This window comes from Ictalurus furcatus, chromosome 22 (genome assembly GCF_023375685.1).
Source record: "Ictalurus furcatus strain D&B chromosome 22, Billie_1.0, whole genome shotgun sequence".
NCBI classification, from domain to species: domain Eukaryota; kingdom Metazoa; phylum Chordata; class Actinopteri; order Siluriformes; family Ictaluridae; genus Ictalurus; species Ictalurus furcatus.
In genome coordinates this window covers 5,705,190-5,731,062 of record NC_071276.1, presented here as the reverse complement: position 1 = coordinate 5,731,062, position 25,873 = coordinate 5,705,190, and the positions used below count along the sequence as shown (strand labels likewise).

Here is a 25,873-nt window from a genome sequence, read left to right as displayed (position 1 = left end):
ACCAGCTCCGTGATGTCGTCATGGAGGAGTGGAAGAGGACTCCAGTGGCAACCTGTGAAGCTCTGGTGAACTCCATGTCCAAGAGGGTTAAGGCAGTGTTTGAAAATAATGGTGCCCACACAAAATATTGACACTTTGGGCCCAATTTGGACATTTTCACTTTTGTTGCCAGCGGTTTAGACATTAATGGCTGTGTGTTGAGTTATTTTGGGGGACAGCAAATTTACACTGTTACACAAGCTGTACACTCACTACTTTACATTGTAGCAAAGTGTCATTTCTTCAGTGTTGTCACATGAAAAGTTATAATCAAATATTTACAAAAATGTGAGGGGTGTACTCACTTTTGTGAGATACTATATATATATATATATATATATAAAATTCACATGTAGATGTGGATTTGAGCTTGAGGATTTCAGAGCTGTTTCATGTGCTGGGTATTTTATTTTATTAATGGCAAGAAAACTTAGACAAGGCATAAATTCAAAAACGATCCTAATATATTTGAATTCACCCTAAAGTTCTTTAAAATAACATAGTACTGTGCATTTGGCAATGACGATTTACTGATGTTGGAATTTAAAAGCATCAAAATGTAAACGCATTTTAGGAGATTTTGAGGTTTGGGTTGGGGCAAATTTTTTCATGCAACTCTGGACACTGGAGCAGCCAACCTTGTATCGTTATAAATGGCAAGCTAAACAGATTTTTTTACTATATTAAATACCCAACAGGTAGTTTGTAGCTGTGTATTTAATGCAGAAAATTATAATTAACTGTATTTCCATGGTCTAACTATGCATATTTATCTTTATGATGGCAGGGTATGATGATGCGTTTTTTCTTAATTGGGTCTGGTGTGTCACTGCTGCCCAATATGGTGTACTATCATGTAGTGAAAGTGAGTGATGGATTTCAGACAGGGCTTTAATGTTCACACACACACACACACACACACTGTTCAAACACCACACTATTTTGGAAGTCATGTCTCAAATAAAATAACATGCTCAAACTTTGAATTTGTTTATTAATTTCAATTTAAATTGACAAAAATAAACCCATGATTTTTTTAAATCCAGGAGACTAAAGTTAATCGCAGGAGTTCCATGGCTTATCTGGGAGGGTGAGAAATCTTGTTCCACTTAAAAGGTCAAGGGTTGCAATTTATCTCTGTCATGCTCTGCAAAAAATGATATCTTAGCAAGTACTGTATCTCGAATAGTCAAATATATCTAGTATTTCCTATATAAGATTATTAAACATTTTCTAGACGTTTTATTATTTTCAAGTTTGTTATTATTGTTATTATTATTGTTGTTGTTCTATTGGTAGATCACTTTGCTCATTTTTAAGCATTTATTCCTATAAAGATAAGATGTACCTTATCTTATCTCCCTGTGGGAGAAATTCAATAAAAGCAGCAAAATTATCTGCCAATAGAATAAGACAATTAAAAGCTGGAAATGAGTAGAAATTCTAGCAACAGGTTTAATAATCTTGTATTTGGTTTACTGTAATCTTATAATACAAGACAATAGATCACTCTGATAATATTCAAGACCTTTTTTCATCTCATTTGCCAAGATGCCATTTTACACAGTGTGGAAACAATCTCTTATCCACAGAGAGACAACAGGTGAGCCCAGAAAGATTCTAAATGTATGATCGGTCAGAGTGCCCATGCTGAGCCCTGTCTACAGCCGAAAGCACCTACAACGGGCACATGAGCATCAGAACTGGACCATGAAGCGATGGAAGAAGGTGGCCTGGTCTGTTGCATCATGTTTTCTTATATATCATGTGGACGACTGGGTGTGTGTGCGTCGCTTAGCTGGGGAAGAGATGGCACCATGATGTGATATAGGAAGAAGGCAAGCCGGCGGAGGCAGTGTGATAGTCTGTACAATGTTCTGCTGGGAAACCTTGGGTCCTGGCATTCATGTGGATATTAATTTGACACGTACCACCTACCTAAACAGTGTTGCAGACCTTGTACACCCCTTCATGGCAACTGTATTCCTTAATGTCAGTGGCCTCGTTCAGCAGGATAATGCGCCCTGCCACACTGCAAAAACGGTTCAGGAATGGCTTGAGGAACTTGAGAGTTCAAGGTGTTGACTCGACCTCCAAATTCCCCAGATCTCAATCCGACCGAGCCTCTCTGGGATGTTTTGGCAGCACAAGGGGGACCTACACAATATTAGGCAGGAGGTTTTAATGTTATGGGTGAACTTTTACTTTAAAGTTTTTGTAAGATCACTGAGTATACTTTCTATATGTAGACGAAACTTGCCAAGTGTTTCATCTCGACCACAGGTCTGTCAAGACCATTTCAAATTTTACAGACAAGACGAATATTGATGCAAATATAGGTTTAATCCTCATCTTAAAAAGTTATTCATAGTCCTGAAAAGTCCAGAACACCATGTTTGATTTTACAAATTTGAGAAAGAAAAAAAAAAAAATACAGTAATCAGTCATGGTCCATTCATTTTTCCTTGGAACCAAATATACTTTTCAATGCCTCATATTAAAGGAAAGAACTACTGATGATATTAAAAACGCAAATAATATTTTTAAAAAATCAGCATTTTGTAAATGAGTAAAATCAGCAGCTTGCAGACATTAGCATTACTGTTACAGTCTAAATTTCAAAGCACAAATACTGACCTACATAAAAACCTTTTCAGCATGAAAGGAATGTTAGACGCTAGCAAGAATGTACACATGTACTAATCACAGAAACCAATAACCTTGTACTCCATTCACCTTCAATACAAAACTGAAAGATGTGTTGTATTGGTTTTTCTCTACCATATATTTATATATGGTAAGATCACATGCTTGAATATAAAACAATAAGAAAGGTTTAATACAAAAATCTGCCTGCAGTTTCTATCTGGTTTCTATCTGCCATCTACTTTGTCCAACGACTATATAGTTCATGAAGCCCAAATAAAAAAGACTGATAAAATCGAAGTTAAAAACAGATCATCCTAACATGTAATGGGTACATAAACATTGTTAATCTACAGTCAGCACATTATTAAAATACACCTCTATTCCTAAAATATACTGACTGTGGCTTTAAAATTCTCTGAACAAAAGGAGAAATATTTCAGTGATGCATATGTTGGTATGGTTTTTTTTTTTTTATCTGTCCTTGGTGCCTAGTTTCTCGATAAGTTCCTGCAGAGGAACCAGCTCTCTGCGGTCAATCAGGTTGAATTCCTGTCCATATGCACGCAAACAAAAAGGGGAAGAAAAACAAAAAATTAAATGATTACAATGAATCATTGTATGATGAATCAGCAATGAATCAGCAAAGTATGATTAAAAAAGCATGCTAATTAGAAATCCCCAGCCAAGCCCCATCACCTGCACAAAGAAGATGAAATGCTTGAAGGAAGTGTTGAGATGGGCCTCCTCCTGTAGCTGCATGACAGAGTCAAAGTGCTGGTGGTAAATATGAGCATAGACTCTGAATAAACGCTTCAGAATAGTTTTAGCCACTGACATGAAGTTTTTCGGGAAAGGCACACCTAGAAAGAAGGAAAACAATGTCATTGTGCAATCATATATTACACTGTCTAGTTAATCGTAGCGGGGTGTCAAATTTCAAAAATGATCTATTAGGACCACATCCTTAAGAAGTAGCTGTCCGCAAAGGTCTCACATAAGATATACTTTCTGAGGCAGACTCATCAAAAGAAAGGAAAAAATAATCAGAAAGTTGCGTATGTACCCATAGTTCTACAACTGAGTGGAGGACCAGGACGGTTTCCTTCATAACATCTTGGGCTTTCCTGTTTGCTTGTTTCCTTGCTGGCTAATAAGAAAGGCGTCACCACAGGACGTGAAAGAGAACCACTGGATACAGCATTCAATCTCAAGTTCAAAAGTATTTTTCATACAGCAGTCATGAATTAAATTGGTCTAATTAATCCCAAATAAAGATCAGCTGTTTCTGCAGGATTTTCTGATCTCACCATCTCCTTGGTTTCGTCTGACTTCTGAAGCCATGGTCTGCAAAGAGCTTACAAAGCATGTACGATATCTTGTTGACGGGTATCGATCAGGAGAGGGGTACAGAATTTCCAAAATCATTAAATGTACCATGGAACACCGTGAAGTCCATCAACAACAAGTGGAGAAAATGGGGCACCACAGTGACACCACCGAGAACAGGACGTCCCTCCAAAATTTACAAAAGGACAAGACAAAATCTTACCAGGGAAATTACCAGGAGACCTACAGCAACATTAAAGGAGCTGCAGGAATATCTGACAAGTACTGATTACTCTCTGCATGTGACAACAATCTCTCGTATTCTTCACATGTCTGGGCTATGGGGTAGGGTGACTAGGCGGAAAGCCCTTTCTCACAAAAAACATCCAAGCCCAACTAAATCACCCTAAACCATGTGGTCTGATGAGACCAATTCCAAAAGGTATAATAATTTCATAATTCCAAAATGTATGTTTGGTGCAAAAAAAAAAAAAAGAAAAAAACAACAACATACCCACAGTGCAGGATCATTCTTTAGGGGCTGCTTCTTTTCAGTCAGAACTGGGGCTTTAATCAAGTTGGAGGAATTTATTAATAGCTACAAATACCTGTAGCTTTTACTGCAAAACATTCAGGCTAGGAAGCTAAATCTTAAAAAGAATTTAAACTTTTAGCACAACAAAGACCCAAAGCATACATCCAAATGAACAAAGGAATGGCTTAAACAAAATAAAGATGTTTTTGAATGACGTAGCTAGAGCCCAGACCTGAATCCAACTAAAGATCTATGGGGTGACCTGAAGTGGGCTGTGCACAGGACATACCCTCACAATCTGATAGATCTAGAATGTTTTTGTAAGAAACAGTGGGAAAATATTGCCAAGTCAGCTATGCCACATTGATAAGATGCTTACCCAAAAAAGACTGAGTGACATAATAAAATTAAAAGGTGCTTCAACAAAGTATTAGTTTAAAGGTGTGCACACTTATGCAACTAGGTTTCTGATTGTTTTTCCACTTTGTGTATACTTTGCAATTTCACATTAAAGGTGGGAAAAGAACTGAAATGATTCATCTTAGTTTAATTTTTTACTTCACAAAAACCTGCCATTTTAACAGGGGTGTGTAGACTTTCTTTTTTACATCAACTGTACTGGTTACATAGTCTTGTCATGTGAGCTGCAGAGCTGGATGACCACAACAGTGTTAGCAGAGGAAACTCATGGAGCCATAGGTTTGGCCTAGTGTGCACCAACACACCCTGGCCTAAAGCCTTTGTCTCTGCACTGTCTGTGAACCACACAGGACAGTATGTTTTCTGTCTATTTGCAACTACTCTTCTGTAGGTAGTCACCTTATCTGAACTAGCTATCTAAATTTGCTGATAGGTAGACAGATCTAAAGACACATCTATCTGAGCTTAGCTGTACAAGCGCAAAATCACATTCTGTAACCGCTTGGTTTTTGTAAAGCACCACCGTCAGTTCAAATTAACATGTGTGAACTCCTTAAGAGTTTCTGAAAATGTTGCAGCATTAGCCACACAGATTTAGTTTCTGCCATATTGGCACTGATGAGGGTTTTTCACATGCTTCTCCAGCCTTGCTGGTAGTTATCCATCACAAAGGCTTCTCTTTACAGGGAAAGAATGTGTGCTGGACCAATGCCTCTGGGTGGTTATACACTAGTGACTACAGACACCTGCCTCTGTGATATTGCTGACAAGCACGGAGCAACATACCAAATTTCAGTACCTCAGTGCTAATCTTCATTATCCTGTTTAGGGGTGTGGTGCATCTGAAGCCTATCCAGGAAAAACTGGGTTTTAAGCTAAAGTGCACCCTGCATGAGATGCCAGTCCATCAAAGATCACTATATATACACCAAAACCACTGATCGGCATCTACCACAAACAGAAGAACCTGGAGGAAACCAATGCAGACATATGAAAGTGTGAAACTCCACACGGACAGTCATCCTCGATCAGCATAAAATCTGGAGCTCCTTCGTGTTTTTGGAACCATAAAATATCTAAAAATAGCTCAGCCATGCATTCTGATCTGTGTACCTCTAGTGTATTTTGTTGCCTGCTTTTCAAAAGTCAAAAGTCAAAAGTGACTGCACTTCTGCAGGTATTACTGCCAGTTGGCTTGGGTCTTGCACCCTTGTGGGGACCACCGTGGACACTATGCTCATTAGCCAATGGTCAGTTGTAATCAAGCTCCAATGCTCTAGTTGCAGAGGGGAGAACCATCCTAGCACAGGTCATAGGATTTCTTAAATGATGCAGGACCTCCTGTTAATTTTGGTAAGCCAAACATTTTTCATGCTCCATTCAGACATGAACTTGCTTTTGTCTTCTGGGCTGCCTTAACAGCACCAGTGTGGTATCCTTTGCATTCTGCCTAGCTCCTTCTATTCAGTTTTGAACCTCAATGGAAATACCCACCAGCATTGATTAGCATACAAGGGAAATCTCTTGTATCACGTTTCGCACTCATCCCTGAAATAAGAGGTGATCATTTAATGTCTCCTGGGCCTGTGTACTAAATATTTGTCCAGGTACCAATGCCATTCACAGCTTTAACGTGCACTTAAACATATATTATGGATTAGCCCAGTGAATCATATTCGTGGATGTACAAAATGGATTAGGCATTAGGTCCAAATTAGGTATTGGGTGGAGGATGAAACTTTCATTTTAACACCAGCCTTTAGGGCATTCAGTGTTCCTGCTTTTCACTATGATATTCGGTCTGCTTCAATGTTGAGCTACCAGCACTCTCTGCCAAATTGGGAATCAAGTTCCAAGAATAAGATTTACAAACAACAGTATTTTCACAGTCTGTGAAGCATGCTTCACATATCCCTAACAGCATTATGCTGCAGTTAGGGCAAGGCTAGGTAAATGCCCATCACAGATGTTCAGGTCTGGGCAATGGTCATGTCCATCCTTCAACACTATCAGGGCTTGTTAAGACAAACAATTCACCACCAACAACTTTGCCCGTCGTACTTGGCAAGAAAACAAGCAAGCTCTCTACTAGTTAGAAAGGAATCCGCCCTTGGGTACAAATGGAAGTATAATTATTTTTGTCCTGGATAAATTAAAGACCGTATTGAACCTATTTTTAGTTAAATCGCTGATCTCATTTTACATTTAATTTCCTGATTTGTTACATCATGTTATTCTTCTTTCATGCAACCTTCCAAACTGTTATTATAAAGGTGGTGAACTTCTGAAACCTGAAACCCCAAACTGTGCAATTTTAAAACATTGATCATCAGAGTCTTCTTGGTCCGTGTTCACTGTTCTTCTCACGGCGTAGGTATTGTTTTTAGATCTACTATCTGAGTGACACATAAGTGATCAAAGGCATTAACTTCACAGGCATTTCACAACCTTAAATGTCATTGTAAATGGTTAAAATGTATGATGTGTCATTCTTTTAATTTCTTAGTTCTTTTATAAGAGGAATAAAACACTTTGGGGGTGGTAATCTGCTCACACCACCCCATCAGTGATTATTTTCTTATAACAGCTCACCCCACTGTTTTATTGCTTACTTATCCATCTCCATACTGTATACATTCCTCACTTAATCCATATGCCATGCTAACCAATTTTGGAAGGAAATAGGGTTTCATCATCCAGCTGATCTTGGACCCAAGTCATCAAGTAGTCAATGTATTTTGGAGCCGAGCATTTGATTGGTTTCTTTATGTTGGTACCATCGGCCCAGTGATATTCATACCTGCAGAAACACAAGAGACACTGTAAACCATCCAGTTGTATTCATGTAGCAAGTAACAACATATGAGATTTCATCCTACTTCGGCCCTGCAGACATGACGGGGCAGTTGGTCTCAGTGCAGAATTCAGTGATGGTGCCATAAAGCATGTTGATCTGGTTGAAGAAGTCGACAGCTAAAATAAAACCAAAAGTATTTATCACCAATGACAAGACCCAGAACACATTGTCTGCCTTATACAGAATTGAGGAAGAAAGATATTACTACAAAGTATTAATATTGCAATAAACTATGCACAAAAATATAAAACTAAACAAAAGAAAATAAGACTAAACTTGAATTTGTTTGGAAAATACAAAATTAACAGTTTTGGATAATCACAAATCTTGAAACAACTACAATAATTTACCACAGATACTTTAAAATGTGAAAATCTCACATATAGATCCCTTAAACTGTTTCACATGATGTTTATCAGACAAGCATGCAGACATGCACACTCACTATTAACAGCGATCCATTCATTAAGGTCTTCTCCTTCTGGTAACATCACAGCAGCTCGAAGGTTACCACTTCCCAATGTTGCTTCAGCATGTTTCAACAGCTCATACTGGTGAGAACCCTCCGGAATGTTTTTCTTCGGTTTGAATGTCTTTGAAGACCGACTGCCACTAAAGCAAACACACAATCATCATTTTTTCACTTTTTCAATTAGATACTGATCACATCTGATTGTTTCTGCATAACGGCTTTGTAGCATTGATCGCCTGCACAAACCTGTTTTTTTCCCCAAGAAAAATTGTGATGGGAGTCTTATATTACCGTGCCTTGTATAGGTATTGACCCAACTTGAACTTTTCCACATTTTTACTGTTACACAATATGTCTAACATTTCAAGGTGCAAAAAGGTAACACAAAAGCTTCAATAAAAATAAATAAATAAATAACCATAAAAAACAGGTTGCATAAGTATTCACCCCTCTAGGTCAATACTTGGTAGAAGCAACTTTAGCTGCAAATACAGCTGGGATACGTCTCTATCTGCGCTGAACATCTGTGTCATGTTATTTGTGCTCATTCCTCTTTGCAAAATTGCATAAGCTCTGTCACAGATTCTCAATCAGATTGACGACTTGGCTTTGAATGTGGCATTCTAACATGTTCTTGGGTTTAAACCAATTTAGTGTATCCTTTGTCCTGTTTGAAGGTAAACCTCTGCCCCAGTCTTAAGTCTCTTGCAGACTGTACTAGGTCTTCCTATAAGATTGCCCGGTATCTGACCAGTTTATCTGATCAGAGTCCTTGATGATGAAAAGCATCTCCACAACACAATGCTACCACTACCATGCCTAACCACGTTCTCAGGTTGATGAGCAGTGTTGGGGTTCTGCAAAAGTTGGGGCCTTTGTGACAAGGCCAAAATGTTTAATTTTGGTTTCATCAGTCAGTACGTTTACATGGACAACAATAATCCGATATTAACCTGACTAAGACGATACTCTGATTAAGAAACTACCATGTAAACAGCGATTCTGTTTACCTTAATCTGGCTAAAGTCATACTCGAAGTAAACACAAATGGAATTAAGACATGTGGAGTAATCCTGTTTTAGTCGCATCATCGGAGTGTATTATAGACATGTACACACTTTAATCACACTATTAACGTCGTGTGGGAGTTTTCACCACATTTTGTGACAGGACAAGAACACACATGGCAGCGCTCAACTGTTTGATGGCAAACAAGAGAGCACGGCTTTGTCCCAAACCGTAGTACTTACATACTATATAGTAGGCAAAAGACATGTATGTACACGTTTCGGATGCAGCCCACGGCTTCAAGCAGTCGTGTATTTGCACGTACGGCATGACAAATAATTAACTGCACTTAAAGCTTTTGTAAAATAAAAAATGAAACACCCAAACCTGTATACGGTCCCATAACGAAGACGAACTGTATGTCGATACGTGAAATTCTGGAGGGACGTCGGACGGCGTGGCGTGGGGACGTAATGACGTGTGCCGTTAATCGCTCTATGTTCTATAACACGTAAAACGGGAACGTGAAAGGAATATTCTAAAAGCGACTCATGTAAACACCTTAATCAGAATATTGTCTTATTCGGAATAAGGTCAATAATTAGACTACTGCTGTCCATGTAAACGTAGTCATTATGGATTTACTCCACAAAATGTTCAAAGTTTAGGCTATTACTTTATAATAAAACTTCTGAGCAATATTTTTCTGAACTTTGTCCTGGGCTTTTGGTCCAGGAATAGGTGTATTTATATTGAGATCATGAGACACTTTAATTGCACACAGATGGACTCAATTTAACTAATTGTGTGACTTGTGATGGCAACAGGTTTCACTGCACCAGGGTAAATACGTATGCTATATCAACTGTTTTTAATTTATAGATAATTTAGCAGTTGATTTCTCCCCCGCTTCAGTACTATGGGATATATTGTGTAAAATCATGATTATATATAATCCCAATTAAGTCACTTCAGTTCCGAGTTACAACACTACAAAATGTGGAAATGTTCATTAGGGGGAAAATTATGCAAGGCATTGTAGTTATGTTTCATGTTGATCAAGTTCAAGTCAAGTTTCTTTTCAAAGCATATACACTCATGTAAAACATGGTGGACAATTATGCAAAAACGCCTACAAGAAGTTATTTCTGCTAAAGAGGGCAATGCTAGCTTAGGGCAAAGGGTGTTGTATTCTACAGAAGAATATCACATCTATTGACATTTCTCTTGAATAAATGATCGAAAAAAGCTCATTTTAATGGTGGTTTTGTTCAAATACATCAACCTCATTAATAGGCAGTGTTTCAAAGATGATCAAATGTTTGCTTGTCCAAATAAGTTAAAAAAAATGCCAACGATTTCCATGGGGGGTACTTATTTTTAAATTACATGTACACTGACAGACTTTTCAGATGTCCCACCTAGGGCTGCACAATACTGATCGAATATTGATCTCGATTATGATTTTGAATGTCTACGCTTACATGAATATGATCAACAGTGATATTGACGTTTAAGTTTTGCCCTCCGCTCATAGAAATCTCCACTGCAGATCAAATCAAGCGCTTCCTACACTTACAGCCAATCACCACAGAGCAGCGCAGGGATGACGTCATTTTGTAATGCCAAAACCCGGAAACGAGTAAGCATTTTAGCACTCGAGCTGACAGCTTCGCTTCGTGCTCCAGCGCTTGCGCGAGGGGAAATCATGACACTAACATGTTGCTAAATGGGACTACAGACATTGTCGGGGACTTTAAACGTCATCACGACGAACAGGAAAAAACTTTGCAGATAAACTGGTTCAGGTGTGCTGTGCAAAAAAGGTGGATGAAGATTCATGCACAGAGTAAATCTGTATTATGGAAAATGTTTTAAATAAAAATATGTTGTCCCTAAAATCAATGAATAATCGTGATAAATAATCGTGATCTCAATATTGATCAAAATAAACGTGGTGATCATTTTGGACATAATCGTGCAGCCCTAGTCCCACCCACCCAGCAGTCATTTTATATTTAATGATACATCTTGTTTCATATAAGATCAAGCAAGATTATTAGAAGTCATTATGTTTACTAGGGGTGTAAGGATACAGCATGACACAACGTACTATGATGCAAAAAGTTCACGCTGTGCATCATGGGAATGTGCATTTCACATAGTGATACTCAGCATTCTATTTATTATGCATCTAATAGAATTGCACTGTTTGAACACCAGAGGTCCCAATTTATATTTACAGATATGGTGAACCGGTACTACATTTTCTTTCCAATATTAAACCTCTTTGTAGCAACTGTTGACTTATTTAGTTTTATAAAGGGCAAAAATGCACATTTCTTTAAACTGTTTATAATTCAGAAACTCAGAAAAAAATGAGTCTTTTCAGTCATCATTTTTCTTATTCAAATTTTCTTCAAAGTATTCAGAGAATCAAACTGAATCATGAAGCCAGTATTGTGAATCGAATTGTGACAGGATTACACCATTACCCTTCATAACATTTACTTATAGCACAGCACTGCTGATTTCCTGATTCTGAGTGGTCCAAAGGTGTGAATTAAATTTTCTATAACACCAGTTCTGACAACAACTCATGTACTGGGACTCACATAACAAATGCGTTACATATTCCAAGAGTAATGTATTTTTAAAACATTTTGTTATTTAATGAAGGAAACATCTCATTGTTGATAGAGAAGCCTTCTGTAAAGAAATGTTTGTTTGAGATTTATGGAAGGAGTCTCAAATGTTTTGTAACAGTTTGTACTTTTTTTTTTTTGCCATGGGAGAGTCTTTATAACTTTAAAAGCGAGAAAAAGAAAGAGAGGCTGGTGACGGAATGGCTATTTATATCTGCTATAACGTAAATGATAACAAGAACTAGCTTGTTTCGTGGATGATTCACAACATTAAATACGACTATAAACGGTTAAAAAGTATGCCGTGTGGTTCTTACTCCAGTAAATTGATGGCGCAAGCATCCAAACAAGAGTGCTGATATTTAGTATAACTGCACTGGCCCATTTCACCGCTTGTATAACTCCACTTGTCTGTGTTCTACATAAAATTACAATTCTAGCACCTGTTCATTATTATCAAAACCGTCGCTACACTTATTCCGTGGCTTCTTTGGAAACTACTGTGTCTGAAATGTCAGTGACTCGATATGACTTTCTTAGTTAAAGAACTCTTGCAAGAAAACACTCTCAATTATAATTACCTGCCTCCTGCCTATACAGCCGAACCGCAGGTGTGTTGATGTTCACTAAAACAGCACTCTTGTACGTGTGATACTGGTTATAAACACAACGATGTAATCATTGGCAAACAGTAGTGGTGTCAGAAGAACAAAATACTTCAGCATGGGCTTTTATAATAAAATGACCAACTTCAGGATGGTCAGCTGAATCAAACCACCCTGCTAGCACAGGGGGTTTATTCCTTATTACATGTTAGCTTCTCTGCCCATGTGTGTATGGTGATGCAGTCATAAAAGGGCATAAAAGTCATTACATATGAAAAAAAGGAAGGATAAGTGATATTAATATAGAGCAGCTGTATGCAGTAGGCCAAGGACATGACAACGTAGTGTCATTGTTGGCTTTAAGAGGTTAGCTCATATTCTAAACATTAAACAAGTCGCTTTTAATCGCTTTAATTCATTTGCAAACTTTTTTTCGTTTCATCTAATGCTCAGTTCTCCATCAGTCTGGGCTTTAATCAGCTCTCCAACACGACAGATGTTTATAACTTCATTTATTCACCTTAAGTGCTTTAGCGGAAGCTTCATGGAGAGTCTTCGAGGAAGAGAAAACACGGCCTAATAAAGGCGTCCAGGGGATTGATGTTTAAAATATAAACTTACACGTGTTGTATACGCTAATATAAAAACTAATATTTGATATATTTGTTAAATCTTACCGTGGTTGTAGCTGTGTTGGCTAACTAACGTTACTCATAAAGCTGGCCTGAGCCACATGAGGAGACAGGAAAGTTACTCTAACTATGGGCTAGTAACTAGTTAGTCAATTACTGACTGTTTAGTGATTGTTTACATCGATTCAGCGGGGATTATTCAACCAGAATATCTCTAGTTATCTCCAAACAACCACCACGTCGCTGCATAATAACAGACAGAGGTCTGACTAGTTAGCTAGCCACCGTTACTTACAATAAGAAGCTCATTTCCGTTAACTTTGCTTCCAGCGAAGCTTCCAGACAGCGTGAAGTCCAAGTTTCCGAACAGAAATTCTTCACCCAAGTCTTGTTTGAGGAATCAAACCGATGTAGACAATGTAGTCCCGAAGTTTCAAAACTTTAAAAGTTCTTCAAAACTAAGCGAACATGAAACCGCGCTGGAACAGGAAGTGTTTACACCGCCGCAGAGAAAAAGGAAACAGCAAAGACAACAGAGTCCGATGTTGTTGCCAAAATCGCACAGTGCGAGTGCAGTTAGAGCTGCTAGTGCGAGTGCAGTTAGAGCTGCTAGTGCGAGTGCAGTTAGAGCTGCGAGTGCAGTTAGAGCTGTTAGTGCGAGTGCAGTTAGAGCTGTTAGTGCGAGTGCAGTTAGAGCTGTTAGTGCGAGTGCAGTTGGAGCTGTGTGAGTGCAGTTAGAGCTGTTAGAGCAGTTAGTGCGAGTGCAGTTAGAGCTGTTAGAGCAGTTAGAGCTGGTAGTGCGAGTGCAATTAGAACTGTTAGTGCGAGTGCAGTTAGAGCTGTTAGTGCGAGTGCAGTTAGAGCTGTTAGTGCGAGTGCAGTTAGAGCTGTTAGTGTGAGTGCAGTTAGAGCTGTTAGTGCGAGTGCAGTTAGAGCTGTGTGAGTGCAGTTAGGGCTGTTAGTGTGAGTGCAGTTAGAGCTGTTAGTGTGAGTGCAGTTAGAGCTGTTAGTGCGAGTGCAGTTAGAGCTGTTAGTGCGAGTGCAGTTAGAGCTGTTAGTGTGAGTGCAGTTAGAGCTGTTAGTGCGAGTGCAGTTTGAGCTGTTAGTGCGAGTGCAGTTAAGTGCGAGTGCAGTTAGAACAGTTAGTGCGAGTGCAGTTAGAGCTGTGTGAGTGCAGTTAGAGCTGTTAGTGCGAGTGCAGTTAGAGCTGTTAGTGCGAGTGCAGTTAGAGCTGTTAGTGCGAGTGCAGTTTGAGCTGTTAGTGCGAGTGCAGTTAAGTGCGAGTGCAGTTAGAACAGTTAGTGCGAGTACAGTTAGAGCTGTGTGAGTGCAGGTAGAGCTGTTAGTGCGAGTGCAGTTAGAGCTGTTAGTGCTGTTAGTGCGAGTGCAGTTAGAGCTGTTAGTGTGAGTGTAGTTAGAGCTGTTAGTGCGAGTGCAGTTAGAACTGTTAGTGCACGTGCAGTTAGAGCTGTTAGTGCGAGTGCAGTTAGAGCTGTGTGAGTGCAGGTAGAGCTGTTAGTGCGAGTGCAGTTAGAGCTGTTAGTGCGAGTGCAGGTAGAGCTGTTAGTGCGAGTGCAGTTAGAGCTGTTAGTGCTGTTAGTGCCAGTGCAGTTAGAGCTGTTAGTGCGAGTGTAGTTAGAGCTGTTAGTGCGAGTGCAGTTAGAGCTGTTAGTGTGTGTGCAGTTAGAGCTGTGTGAGTGCAGGTAGAGCTGTTAGTGCGAGTGCAGGTAGAGCTGTTAGTGCTGTTAGTGCGAGTGCAGTTAGAGCTGTTAGTGCTGTTAGTGCCAGTGCAGTTAGAGCTGTTAGTGCGAGTGCAGTTAGAGCTGTTAGTGCTGTTAGTGCCAGTGCAGTTAGAGCTGTTAGTGCGAGTGTAGTTAGAGCTGTTAGTGCAAGTGCAGTTAGAGCTGTTAGTGTGAGTGCAGTTAGAGCTGTTTGAGTGCAGGTAGAGCTGTTAGTGCGAGTGCAGGTAGAGCTGTTAGTGCTGTTAGTGCGAGTGCAGTTAGAGCTGTTAGTGCTCTAAATTGGTTTCACTATTCCCACATTTTACATTTTTTTCCTACAATCTTTTGAAATGTCCATGGAATAAAATAAAAAATCAGATGCTGTGAGTGAACCTTCTACCATCATTTACACATTTGAATGACCATGTAAAACGAAGCAATGTGATAACATGAAATTAGAAGTGATCTTATATGGCCATGGGTGTTGTTTCGACTCAGGACAGCTGTCATTGGCTGCCGTTGTCATGTAATTGTTTGACTCCGTACACAACAACGCTTCATCTTCGCGTGCTCACTGAGAGTACACTAACAGTTGAGAGGCAGGAATTTGGCCAATTATTGCTGCAAGCCTTTTATAATCGAGCAATTGATGTGCGAGAAGGTGGGAATTACAGAGAGAGGTTAAAGCAATGCAAACACGCACACACATGATGCAGTATTACACCATAAACACATCAGAATGAAACTAAAGCCGAATCCCGGACATTTTCTCACATTTAGATGCTTTTTTAAGGTCTGAAAAAGAGGACATGTCCGGGAAAAAGAGGACGTGTGGTCACCCTAACGAAAGCAGTTCAGAGAACAATGTGTGTTCATTTAATTCTACCGAATTAACTTTGCGCAAAATTTATTCGCTCATGCACCAGGAGGTTGTTCAGTGAGTCACGACTAGACAGAACTATAACCAAGCAGCTGTGTATATTGAGTTATGTCAAAAGATTCATTTCTTTGCTGTTAAATGTAAAATAATATTATTAATAATAATGTAATCCTGATAGTATTCCCATATGTTTTTTACTAAATGTACCTGTAATCTGATTAATTTATTTTTTTGACATTACCAGGTATTTTTTGTGTGTAACCTGATTTAGGTATCGCTGTGACATGTATTCCGTTACTCCTCAGGCCTGGGTATAACGTCACCACCGCTACAGATGTAAAATTGGTCAGAGGTCATAAATTTCTGTCTATGTGCGGGTTTGGCGCAGTGTGTGATGGGCGGGGCCTGTGGCTCGGACACGCCCACTCTGTGACGCGTGTGAGGATCGAGAAGATAATACAGGCCCTTCCTGTCCGGGTTTCTCTGCGCTTGGCAGTTTCTTCAAGGACCTGTCTGTATGTTTGTAATTTTCATGTGTATATATTTCGCTATTAAACACTACAGGGGCTGAATTATGGCCGGTGTAAGAACGTTGCGGAAAGTGTGCCAGCGCGCGCAGCATCACGCACGTGACCTTCATTTATCCGTGTCGAGGTAAGAGTCCTCTACTTGAACCCCGTTCATACACACAACCTAGCTGCTAATGAATGAATCCGACATTCTGTATGCTGTGGTTGAAGGAAAACAAGCTGTCGGTTTATTTACAGTTATTTACGCTTGACACTTAAACCCGCGTCCTTTTAACCGTCCAGTGGTCCTATACTGATACTGTCTGGGGTTTCAGTCTGATCTCATTTCCGAGTCACGCTTCAATTACGCGTCGGTGGGTACAACCGGTGTACTCGTCGTTCCGGTGCGGTGTTTTAACGTTATTAAAAGGTCATATTAAACCCGAAAGAGAGCGTGCTAATAGCGCTTAATTAGCGCGCGCCCTCGTGCGGCTTGCCGGTGGATCACGCGCCACTTGTGGATGATGAAATCCTGTAGAAAGCTTGCACAGAGCCAAACCTATGCGGGAGTCTACCGCAGCTCTGTCAGCTGTATATCTCCTTGTGTGGATCCGGATATAGATCTCGGAGTTTAAAAAAAAAAAAAAAAAAGTGCCCTCTTTTTGAAAAACCAGAATATGGTCACCCTAGCTTTTGTGCTGTAATCGTGTGTTTGTTTATTTATTTATTTTCTTAAAACAAATCCAAACCTTGAACATGTTTTTGAAACTCTAAATAAAAGTATTTTAGATTGATATTGCCCTTCTCTTGATTTTATTTGCATACGTGACCCTGGAGTAATCCAAAATGAATCAGATTACGTTACTTTCATATATTGTGATACTTTTGTGATGCTACGTTACTGAGGACATTTTTTATGAAGTAATTTGTAACTGTAACCGAATACGTTTTTAAAGTAACCCTCCCAACCCTGTGTACATGTATACATTCTGCTAACTCGTACAGGGAGGCACTGCGTCGTCACACATACGTCATTGTTCATTTTTCCTTCTCCAAGCACTCCAGATCCAAACACACCAGGGGCACTGTGAAGAAAAAGAATTTAACTGTGCTGTAGTGTATATGTGACCAATAAAGACTCATTATCATCATCATATCTGATTCAGGGCTTGATCAGATGGATCTGGTGTGTCTGGATCTGGTGTGATTGGTCCAAACAGACCAGAGCCATGATACAGCACCCCTGGAGCAGAGAGGGTTAAAAGCCCAACAGTGGGGGGCCTGAAACCCCGACCTTCCGATCAGTAAACCAGAGCCTTAAATGCCAAGCCACCACTGCCCCTGATGGACAGTGAGCATTCAGAACTGGAAATGTAAACCCTGCTATGTATGTTAATTACAGCGAAAAACTCTCTCTCTTTCTCTGTTTCTCTTACACTCTCTCTCACTCTCATCCTCTCTCTAATTTTCACTCTCTCTCTCTCTCTCTCTCTCGTACTATCTCTTTCTGTCTCTCTCTTACTCTCTCTCTCTCTCTCTCTTTCTCTCTCGTGACCTGTAAGTTAGTTATCTGGCCACCTAACAACCAGCATGTGTTAATGCTTAATGTTTGTCATTTGCACCATGTGGTCTAAAGTTTTCGAGATGACACTGCACGTGATTATTACCACATCATGCAAAAGTTAAAACGAAATAAGACATGTTTATGGCTGCTCGGGTTCACCCTCGTCCAGGGGTATCCAGTCATGCATGTTATATCAATTTTAAGTTAATTTAAGTGTTTTTTCACTTCATTTTTTCGCTCATTTTTACACTTACCATATTTGTGAAAGAAAGCTGGAAAGAAGCACATTGTGCTCAAAGTCCAAACTCTATTCGTTTCACCAAATAATAATGTTTGAAATTGAATGAAAATATATACGTGAATCACCTTAATTAATAGGAAGAATAAACATGTGGAAATACGTATGTAATTATTTTGAAAAGGCAACCAAAGGACATAAAGGAGACAGGCAGAATTTCTTGATAGCTATTATTGAATTTCTCTTCCTAGCTTTGTTGGCCCTGTAAAATCTTTCTAAACATTCACAGTTTTATGATCTGTAAATCAGATGAACAGATTCAAGAAAGTTAAAAATGGCTTCCTCATTAAAAATATGCATCACCTTTAAATAATGTTTCAACCAAATGATATGTATTCACAAATAAGTAATAAATAATTAGTTAATTAATTAATAATTATCTCAGGCTGTATTCACACGTAATGTCTTTTTTTGAAGCGGTCAGCACCTGTTTTACATAATAATACTCTGGCATAGACTGCGTTTTTCAAAAACACCCTAAATTTATTTATTTTATATGGGGGGAATGCTTTGACCAGAAAAAGACGTTATGTGTGAGCACAACCTACCTTTGTTTAGCTACCAAGCCACATACTAATAGATACTAATGTTAGTTCAGTCGAGGTATCTTTAACATAACGTAACTTAATTCAGTAAATGAATATCTATGTAAGTTAGCTAGGTTACCACCATCGCAAGCATTACAAGAACAGGACGTTTCTCAGTGGTAAGTTTATATGTAGCTTGGCAATAACCTGAGTTAGCCGGTTAGCAGAGGCTATATAAATTATATTATGTAAAGCTAAATCTCATTCTGAATTTTTAACAGTCTGTAACCATGACCTCCAATCAAATGCACTGTGCGTACTTTCTTGTGACCTGTTATCCGAGTAGCGCATTCCACATTAGAAGGCACTGGCTTTAGGGATGCCATTCCAGAAGTTTCTGGTCCACAGTTGGACTGTAGCTTGCTGTAATTTCTCTGAGCATACACTGACTCCAGCAGCTGTGTCTGAGGGGGAAAGAGTAGTACCCAACGGTCATTTCAATTATCTATGAATTGAAGATACATAACAATGGTGTCAGAATTATTTCAGGCTTAATATCTTAATGGCAGTGATGATAAAACTTGGACACGAATGACCAGGAACAGTATTTGTGTACCTTTTTTTTCTAAAGTAATCATAGTCAATTAGAAGTTGTGTGTGTGATCAAATTAGTCATAACATACTCCCTGCTCTGAACATCGACTCCTCACCCTCAGGCCAGAAGCTGTGGTCATCTCTGGTAGGAAGTTGGCCCGTCAGATCCGCGAAGAGGCACGGGTTGATGTGGAGAAATGGGTTACGACTGGCAATAGACGACCTCATCTTAGTGTGGTGCTAGTGGGCGACAATCCAGCCAGCCATTCTTACGTACTCAACAAGACCCGTGCTGCTGCTGATGTAGGTAAGGATCGATGGTACACTACATATTCAAAATATATTGCATCAACAATAGTGTGCTACAATAGGGCTGCACGATATGGGCAAAATACTGATCCCTGATAAAGTTGGATACCATGATGACCACATTATATGTGATAAATAAATATTATCCCCCCTTCTCCCCAATGTGGGAATATTTTTATTATTCGAGACCTGCTGACACACTAAACATTTCTTTACACAAAAAAGGTTTTTCTTTCTCATTGTGTGTATTTTTGTTTCTGAGGTCCTGCCCTAGTGACCTCACTTGCATGCACACTAGGGTTGTTGCACCGTCACAGTTTCCTGGTTAGTCACACTGTATGATTGGGTGGATGCTTCTCTCGCTGGTGACTTTTTATTTTCACAATACAGATTAAAATTATATATACACAATACAGATTACAGTTTTTTTTGTTTTTTTTGTTTTGGATCAACGTGGCTCCTTTCCTCACATTCAGTGTCTCTTTCAGCTTGTAATGACCGCGTGATAAATACTCGCGTTGTAAGAGACTGCACTGTTGTGTTTCTTTCTATAAACAGTGTTGGAAAGGACTCGTCAGTGAAGTGCTGGTTCTAAAGGTTTTATGTAAGTTAATGATTTCTTAGCTCAGGTGTAGCCTACATGTATGTTATGGTCATGTGACCTTACTAAGGATCAAGAGCGACTTGGCTCAAAACAATCAGTTTGTATGAAAACGTGTATGTACGCAATGTATTTAAAAAGTACAGACGGAATTTGACAACCGTGTGTACATCATGAAGACCCTCCCATCTCTGTAATTTTATACAGAGATCTCTTATCCCTTGCGAATCGGACATAATCATTACAGACGTCATCCAGCAACGTTGTTCGTATAACAGTAATTACAAATGTCCTGAAATCTTGTCCTGCAGAAAGAAGAACAGACGGGGGATTTCATCTTGTTGTTTCCTTTTGGTAGTTCTTATATGCCGTATACAAGGATGTGCAAAAAGTCTTTTGTACAAATATTTAATACAGTTTTCACCACTGGCGTGTGTGTTTTTAAATGGTTGATTAATACCATGATAACTGTGATTATTTTTATACTAATGGAAATTTTGTTGTACCGTGCTATGATCTATCATATACTAATATATAGATGCACCGATACTAAATTTCTCAGCCGATACGATAACCGATTATTCAGAGTGATATCGGCCGATTACCGATAGTTCTGCCTTTTATACCTTCTTTTAAAGTAATAATAATTAATTCCACAATTCTGAAGGAAATGTTGAAATGGAGAGAATAAAGTTTTTATTTACAAGTTGTTTGACAGTAACTGGTCTCATAAACAGAAAACACATTACTCTAATTAACATTAACACATGAACTAAATTCTGAAGATTAAAGTAAGATTTCTTAACTTATTGAATGTTATTAATTCATATTAACATTGACTGAATTCTAAAAAAACCTCCGGTTAGTCTCACATTCACGCACCACAAACAAAAGCATATCTACTTCATTATTAACATCAGACTGGTAATATATCTTGTTGCTGTTTACACACTTCAACTCTGTGAACTATGTATTTTATGGAGTTTTGTGCATGTCACCAAATGCAAATCAGCTGTGCTGTGCACCCGCCTGGTAATTTACAGGTGTGCATGTGAGAAGAAAATCAGTGTTTATTTTGGTTTGATATATTGATTAGTGATTTTTTTTTGTTTGTGCTGTCTCTCTTGGGTTTGTGTATAGGTATCACAAGTGAAACCATACTAAAGCCTTCTTCTGTCTCTGAGGAAGAGCTCATGGAGCTGATTGACAAACTCAACTCCGACCACAGAGTGGACGGTCTTCTTGTACAGTTGCCTCTGCCTGGTAGGATTATACATTTAATTTAAACACAATTTTATATTGTGCCTTAAAGTTTTAGGTTGTAAAGTATAGTGCACGTTGAATTGCCATTTCATCAGGTAACCCTACAGTATACAGTCAACTTTTTTTATTTTTACTGGCACAAGTGAGACCAGAATCTGACTGTTGGTTTATGCGACAATCCAGAAAGTTCAAAATGTATATCGAATACATTATATGTACTAATTTTTGCTCATTTTAATGACGGTTGCAGATAATTCTGTAGTTGAAATTGGGTGTACAATAACTGATTGTGCATGATTGACTACTCTATCTATTATTGGACCACCACAGGACATGGAAATCTGCACGTGAGACTTGGAAATGTAAATGTATGAGTAAATGTCTACCTGCAAAGTGATGTGTGTTGTATATTATCTGATGAATGCTAAATCTTTGTATAGGTCTACCTAAAAATCTGCTTTGAATCCTGATCTAAAGGCTTTAAAGGTGTTTGACTGTCTGACCTGCAGAGCACATCGATGAGCGGCGTATATGTAACGCAGTCAGTCCAGATAAAGATGTCGATGGATTCCATGTGGTCAACGTTGGTCGTTTGTGCTTGGACCAGTCCTCCATGTTGCCCGCCACACCATGGGGAGTATGGGAAATCATTAAGCGTACAGGTTAGAAGTACTTAATATCATGAATTAATAATGAGTTTTAATGGGTCCTGGCCCAGTTGGTTTTGGTTATAATATATATAATAGTTGGTTATTATATATACATAATATGTATGTATATATGTATATGTATATATATAATGTATATGTATATATATGTGTGTGTGTGTGTGTGTGTGTATATGGAAACCATTTTTTTTAGTATTGTTTATATATTTCTGATTGCTTTCTTCTCTTTCCAAAGGCATTCCTACTCTGGGGAAAAATGTATTGGTTGCTGGTCGGTCTAAGAACGTGGGAATGCCGATCGCTATGCTTTTACACACAGATGGAAGACACGAAAGGCCAGGAGGTGAGTTAGTCATTAGAGCTTTACAGTAGTACTGTATAGGAGATGGCACCGATCCTATATCCATTTACTGCTGATCGGAATATTAGACCTAAGACCTAATCTGATATGATTCTGAAACAAGCTAACTTTCTATTATAAACATGCTATTTATTGCAATTCATTTGTTTAACATGAACTGTACTGAAATGTTATTCTGGAATTATAGTTCATGTATTTTGAATTGAATTTTGCGCACAAGGAAATCTGGGTTTGTTTGGTTTTTTTTAAATCTAGTTTTGTGTAAATCAAGTTGATGGCTATGTATTTCTTTCCTGTAGAGCAGTAGTGTGTTTAGGGAGTTTTATTATAATAATTTAAGGAATTCGGTAACATTTAAAACTTAGTAGTATAAAACCAGCTTCCGAAAAGAAAGAGTGATCTCTAATCTCTCAGTCTCTAATTAAAAGATATTGTCTCAGTTAAGTTCAAATGATGTTCTTGTTTATCCTATCATTACTTAAATGATTCCGTTTTTGCTTTAAATTGCACCGATTATGGGTTTTCAGATATGACCTTTCATGTAGTGTGTTATAGAGCTGTTTGTGAATGTAAAAAGTCTGCAAAGTTTCAAAAATCAAAGCGCACGACAAACAGGGTTTTTGACTCCCAAAAGAAGGAACCGATTCTGAACAGCTGAAACGAGTTGTTGGTAATTCCACACTTACTTCCTGTACTAACCTACGTAGGTTTGTAACAATAAGCCCCGCCTCTGGTCTTCATCGGCTGCTCACTGACAGACGGAGCAGAAACTCGTTACGGTAGTGGGTGTTTTTGACACACGCTGACCACGGTAGACCAATCACAACAGACTGGGACATCTGACCAATCAGCAGAGTATGCTCTCTGAAAGGAGGGGTTTAGAATGGATCCTTTAGAACGGATCATGCTGCAGTTTAAATTATGAGCACATTAAAGTGTTTTTAGACCTCGGATACATCTAAATCTATTGTATGAGACCTTTAAAACAAAATTAGACACGTTTCAAAACCATAATAGGTGCGCTTTAAGAACAACGGTTTGTACAGTTTGTATTGATGCTCTTTTGCGTCTTTAGGCGATGCTACAGTTACTATCTCTCACCGTTACACACCTAAGGAGCAACTTCGGCAACACACAAAAATTGCTGACATCATTGTTGCGGCAGCCGGTAACAACCTTCTCTACTTTCTACTGCCATTTCCTGGTGTAAATGTGTTCTACATTCATAATATGCATTAAAGAACATGAATAGCTGCACAGTGCAGGTCCATAGTGTGAGAAATAAATGCATGGTCTTGATTTTACATTTTATTATCTATTGCTTTTAACTGTACACACTCTGTGGTTTCACACACAGTTGCTCAAGATTTTCTCCATAGCAAATTCCTCAGATTTTGCCATCTCTAATGTTTCTCGAAGGTATTCCCAACCTCATCACTGCAGATATGATCAAAGAAGGAGCAGCTGTCATTGACGTGGGCATCAACAGAATACAGGACCCTTTGACTGGAAAGGACAGACTTGTTGGTGATGTGGACTTTGAAGGTAAAGATGGGAGGAAGTGGAACTGAAAGAAATCAGTCCCCATTTCAGCAACACATCTGTCTGGTGTGTGTAGGGGGGTTTCTGCTTTGTTTTTAACCCTTCGTTTTAGCGAAACCATTACTAGAGTAGTGCTGTCGGATAAATCACAGACATTAACAGACATTTCAATCCTAACATGAACTGTTCAACAATAAATTAGATATGTGTTAGACTAACGCAGCTTGCATGACATTTAGGAGCAAGCAGACAAATTTGGTACGTCAAATAAGGTGGTAACTTGGAGATAAGCCAAAGTATTAGAAACCTGTAATAGACACCTGAGCATTACAGGCTAAAATTAGCTTGTATCTTATTTCAGGATTTTCAAATATAAGACTAGTTTAACGTAATTGTATATCAAATAAAATGTTTCTTCACAGTGTGTGAGTTCTTGGTGATGGAGAATATCCCTGCCAGCCCACTGTGATTATCCATGCCCTTAGCAGATTCACTGCAGGACTAGATTAGATTTTTAATTCCCTATTTCTAAAGCTATGATGCTGATACTGTATCTTTCTTCTTTTTTTTTTTTTTTTAGGGGTGCGAAAGAAGGCCAGCTATATCACTCCGGTCCCAGGAGGTGTTGGACCCATGACTGTTGCTATGTTAATGAAAAATACTATTAAGGCAGCAAAAAATCTCCTCCTGACCCCTCCAGAGCGGATGCATATGGTGGCATCCTCCTAACACACCTGTTCACCATGCTCCTTGTGTTTCACATTCCACATCCCACTTTGGGAGCAGATGGCAATGCAATAGCTCCACGTCCTATTTTTGAGTACATCACTTGGTTTGTAAATCACAACCTTTTAAAGTCAAGTCAGTTATATGGCGTGAACTATTTGAACATGCTAAAGGCTTAGTGAAGTGAATGTATTACAGTCATGTCTCCTTCAAACACGCAGTTTGAAACACACTTATGAGAGCCTTGATAAATTAAGAGAATTGGATGTGTTAAATCAGGTGAAACACTCAACTTTGCAGTACGTTGTTCTTCCAGGAGTCGAAGTCTTCACTCCCAGTCTAGATAATGCGTCAACTATATTACTCGCTCAGCACAGCTTAAGAGTTTTGCTATTAGAGCTATGACAGCCCTTTATATATGGCTTGTGGCTTGTTATACAAAAATATTTATTTATCTTCAATGTATGTGCTTTTTTTTGACAATCATTAGGACATTAATGTTTTCCTTATTAATATAAATGACTTTTTTTTTTGTATTGTTTTAAACATGAATGGGGCTAGTCAAGAGGCTATGACATACCATTACCAGTCCATGTGATTAAGGCCTCTTTTACTTCCTTGTGGTTATTTATTAAAGTTGGTTCATGGAATGACACTTGAAATAAGAAGGTGTTTGTCAAGTAACACACTTTTCTTGTCCTGTTTAGGAGTGTAGCAAGGCGTGTAATCTTAGACCAGTGAAAGAGAGCCATGATCACTATTTGCTCTATGAGTGGAGATAAATAACACATGGCACTTCAGACTTCTGTATGAGAAATTAAGCTTTAAGTTAGCACTGCAGGTGCCTTTGTATGTGCAGATTAAATAAAGCTTGAATGAAGTGTTTCTGTCTTTTTATGGTTTATTTCTGTATAGGGTAATGACCTAGAGCTCATTCAATACAGTTGCTAATGTCTCTCCAAATACTCACTTGAATTGTTGCTAGGATTTATTTATTTATTTCTCAGATGTAAAAGGTGTTAGCCTTCATCTTCCCTGGTTGTTGGCTGTGAAGTCCAGTTCCTCTTTAGGAGCAATTTCCAAGGTGCTGTGAGCCTCTGTACAAACAACTGTTTGCAAATA

The 25,873-nt window shown here is 38.7% G+C and overlaps 2 protein-coding genes across 2 annotated transcripts; one reads left to right on the top strand and one right to left on the bottom strand.

Moving 5' to 3' along the window:
• Window positions 1-2,363: 2,363 nt before the first annotated feature.
• On the bottom strand, window positions 2,364-13,819 carry mob1a (MOB kinase activator 1A). The gene is made up of 6 exons (XM_053610300.1): window positions 13,484-13,819; window positions 8,272-8,438; window positions 7,849-7,942; window positions 7,636-7,769; window positions 3,385-3,548; window positions 2,364-3,237 (listed from the first exon to the last, which is right to left on the bottom strand). The coding sequence occupies exons 1-6, from the start codon at window positions 13,495-13,497 to the stop codon at window positions 3,160-3,162; spliced, it is 651 nt and encodes a 216-aa protein (XP_053466275.1). The 5' UTR covers window positions 13,498-13,819; the 3' UTR covers window positions 2,364-3,159.
• A 2,391-nt stretch (window positions 13,820-16,210) lies between these two features.
• mthfd2 (methylenetetrahydrofolate dehydrogenase (NADP+ dependent) 2, methenyltetrahydrofolate cyclohydrolase) lies at window positions 16,211-25,634 on the top strand. Its single transcript, XM_053610560.1, has 8 exons — window positions 16,211-16,443; window positions 19,404-19,588; window positions 21,332-21,454; window positions 21,964-22,116; window positions 22,358-22,465; window positions 23,559-23,651; window positions 23,903-24,028; window positions 24,606-25,634. The coding sequence occupies exons 1-8, from the start codon at window positions 16,364-16,366 to the stop codon at window positions 24,752-24,754; spliced, it is 1,017 nt and encodes a 338-aa protein (XP_053466535.1). The 5' UTR covers window positions 16,211-16,363; the 3' UTR covers window positions 24,755-25,634.
• The last annotated feature ends 239 nt before the right edge of the window (window positions 25,635-25,873 follow it).

Coding starts and splice junctions, on each gene's coding strand:
- mob1a (XM_053610300.1), bottom strand. Junction 7,943..8,271: donor TGAATGGATCGCTGTTAATA/GTGAGTGTGCAT, acceptor GTTTTATTTTAG/CTGTCGACTTCTTCAACCAG. Junction 3,238..3,384: donor ATTTCATCTTCTTTGTGCAG/GTGATGGGGCTT, acceptor GCATATGGACAG/GAATTCAACCTGATTGACCG.
- mthfd2 (XM_053610560.1), top strand. CDS start 16,364: ATGGCCGGTGTAAGAACGTTGCGGAAAGTGTGCCAGCGCGCGCAGCAT. Junction 16,444..19,403: donor CTTCATTTATCCGTGTCGAG/GTAAGAGTCCTC, acceptor CCTCACCCTCAG/GCCAGAAGCTGTGGTCATCT. Junction 22,117..22,357: donor GGAAATCATTAAGCGTACAG/GTTAGAAGTACT, acceptor CTCTTTCCAAAG/GCATTCCTACTCTGGGGAAA.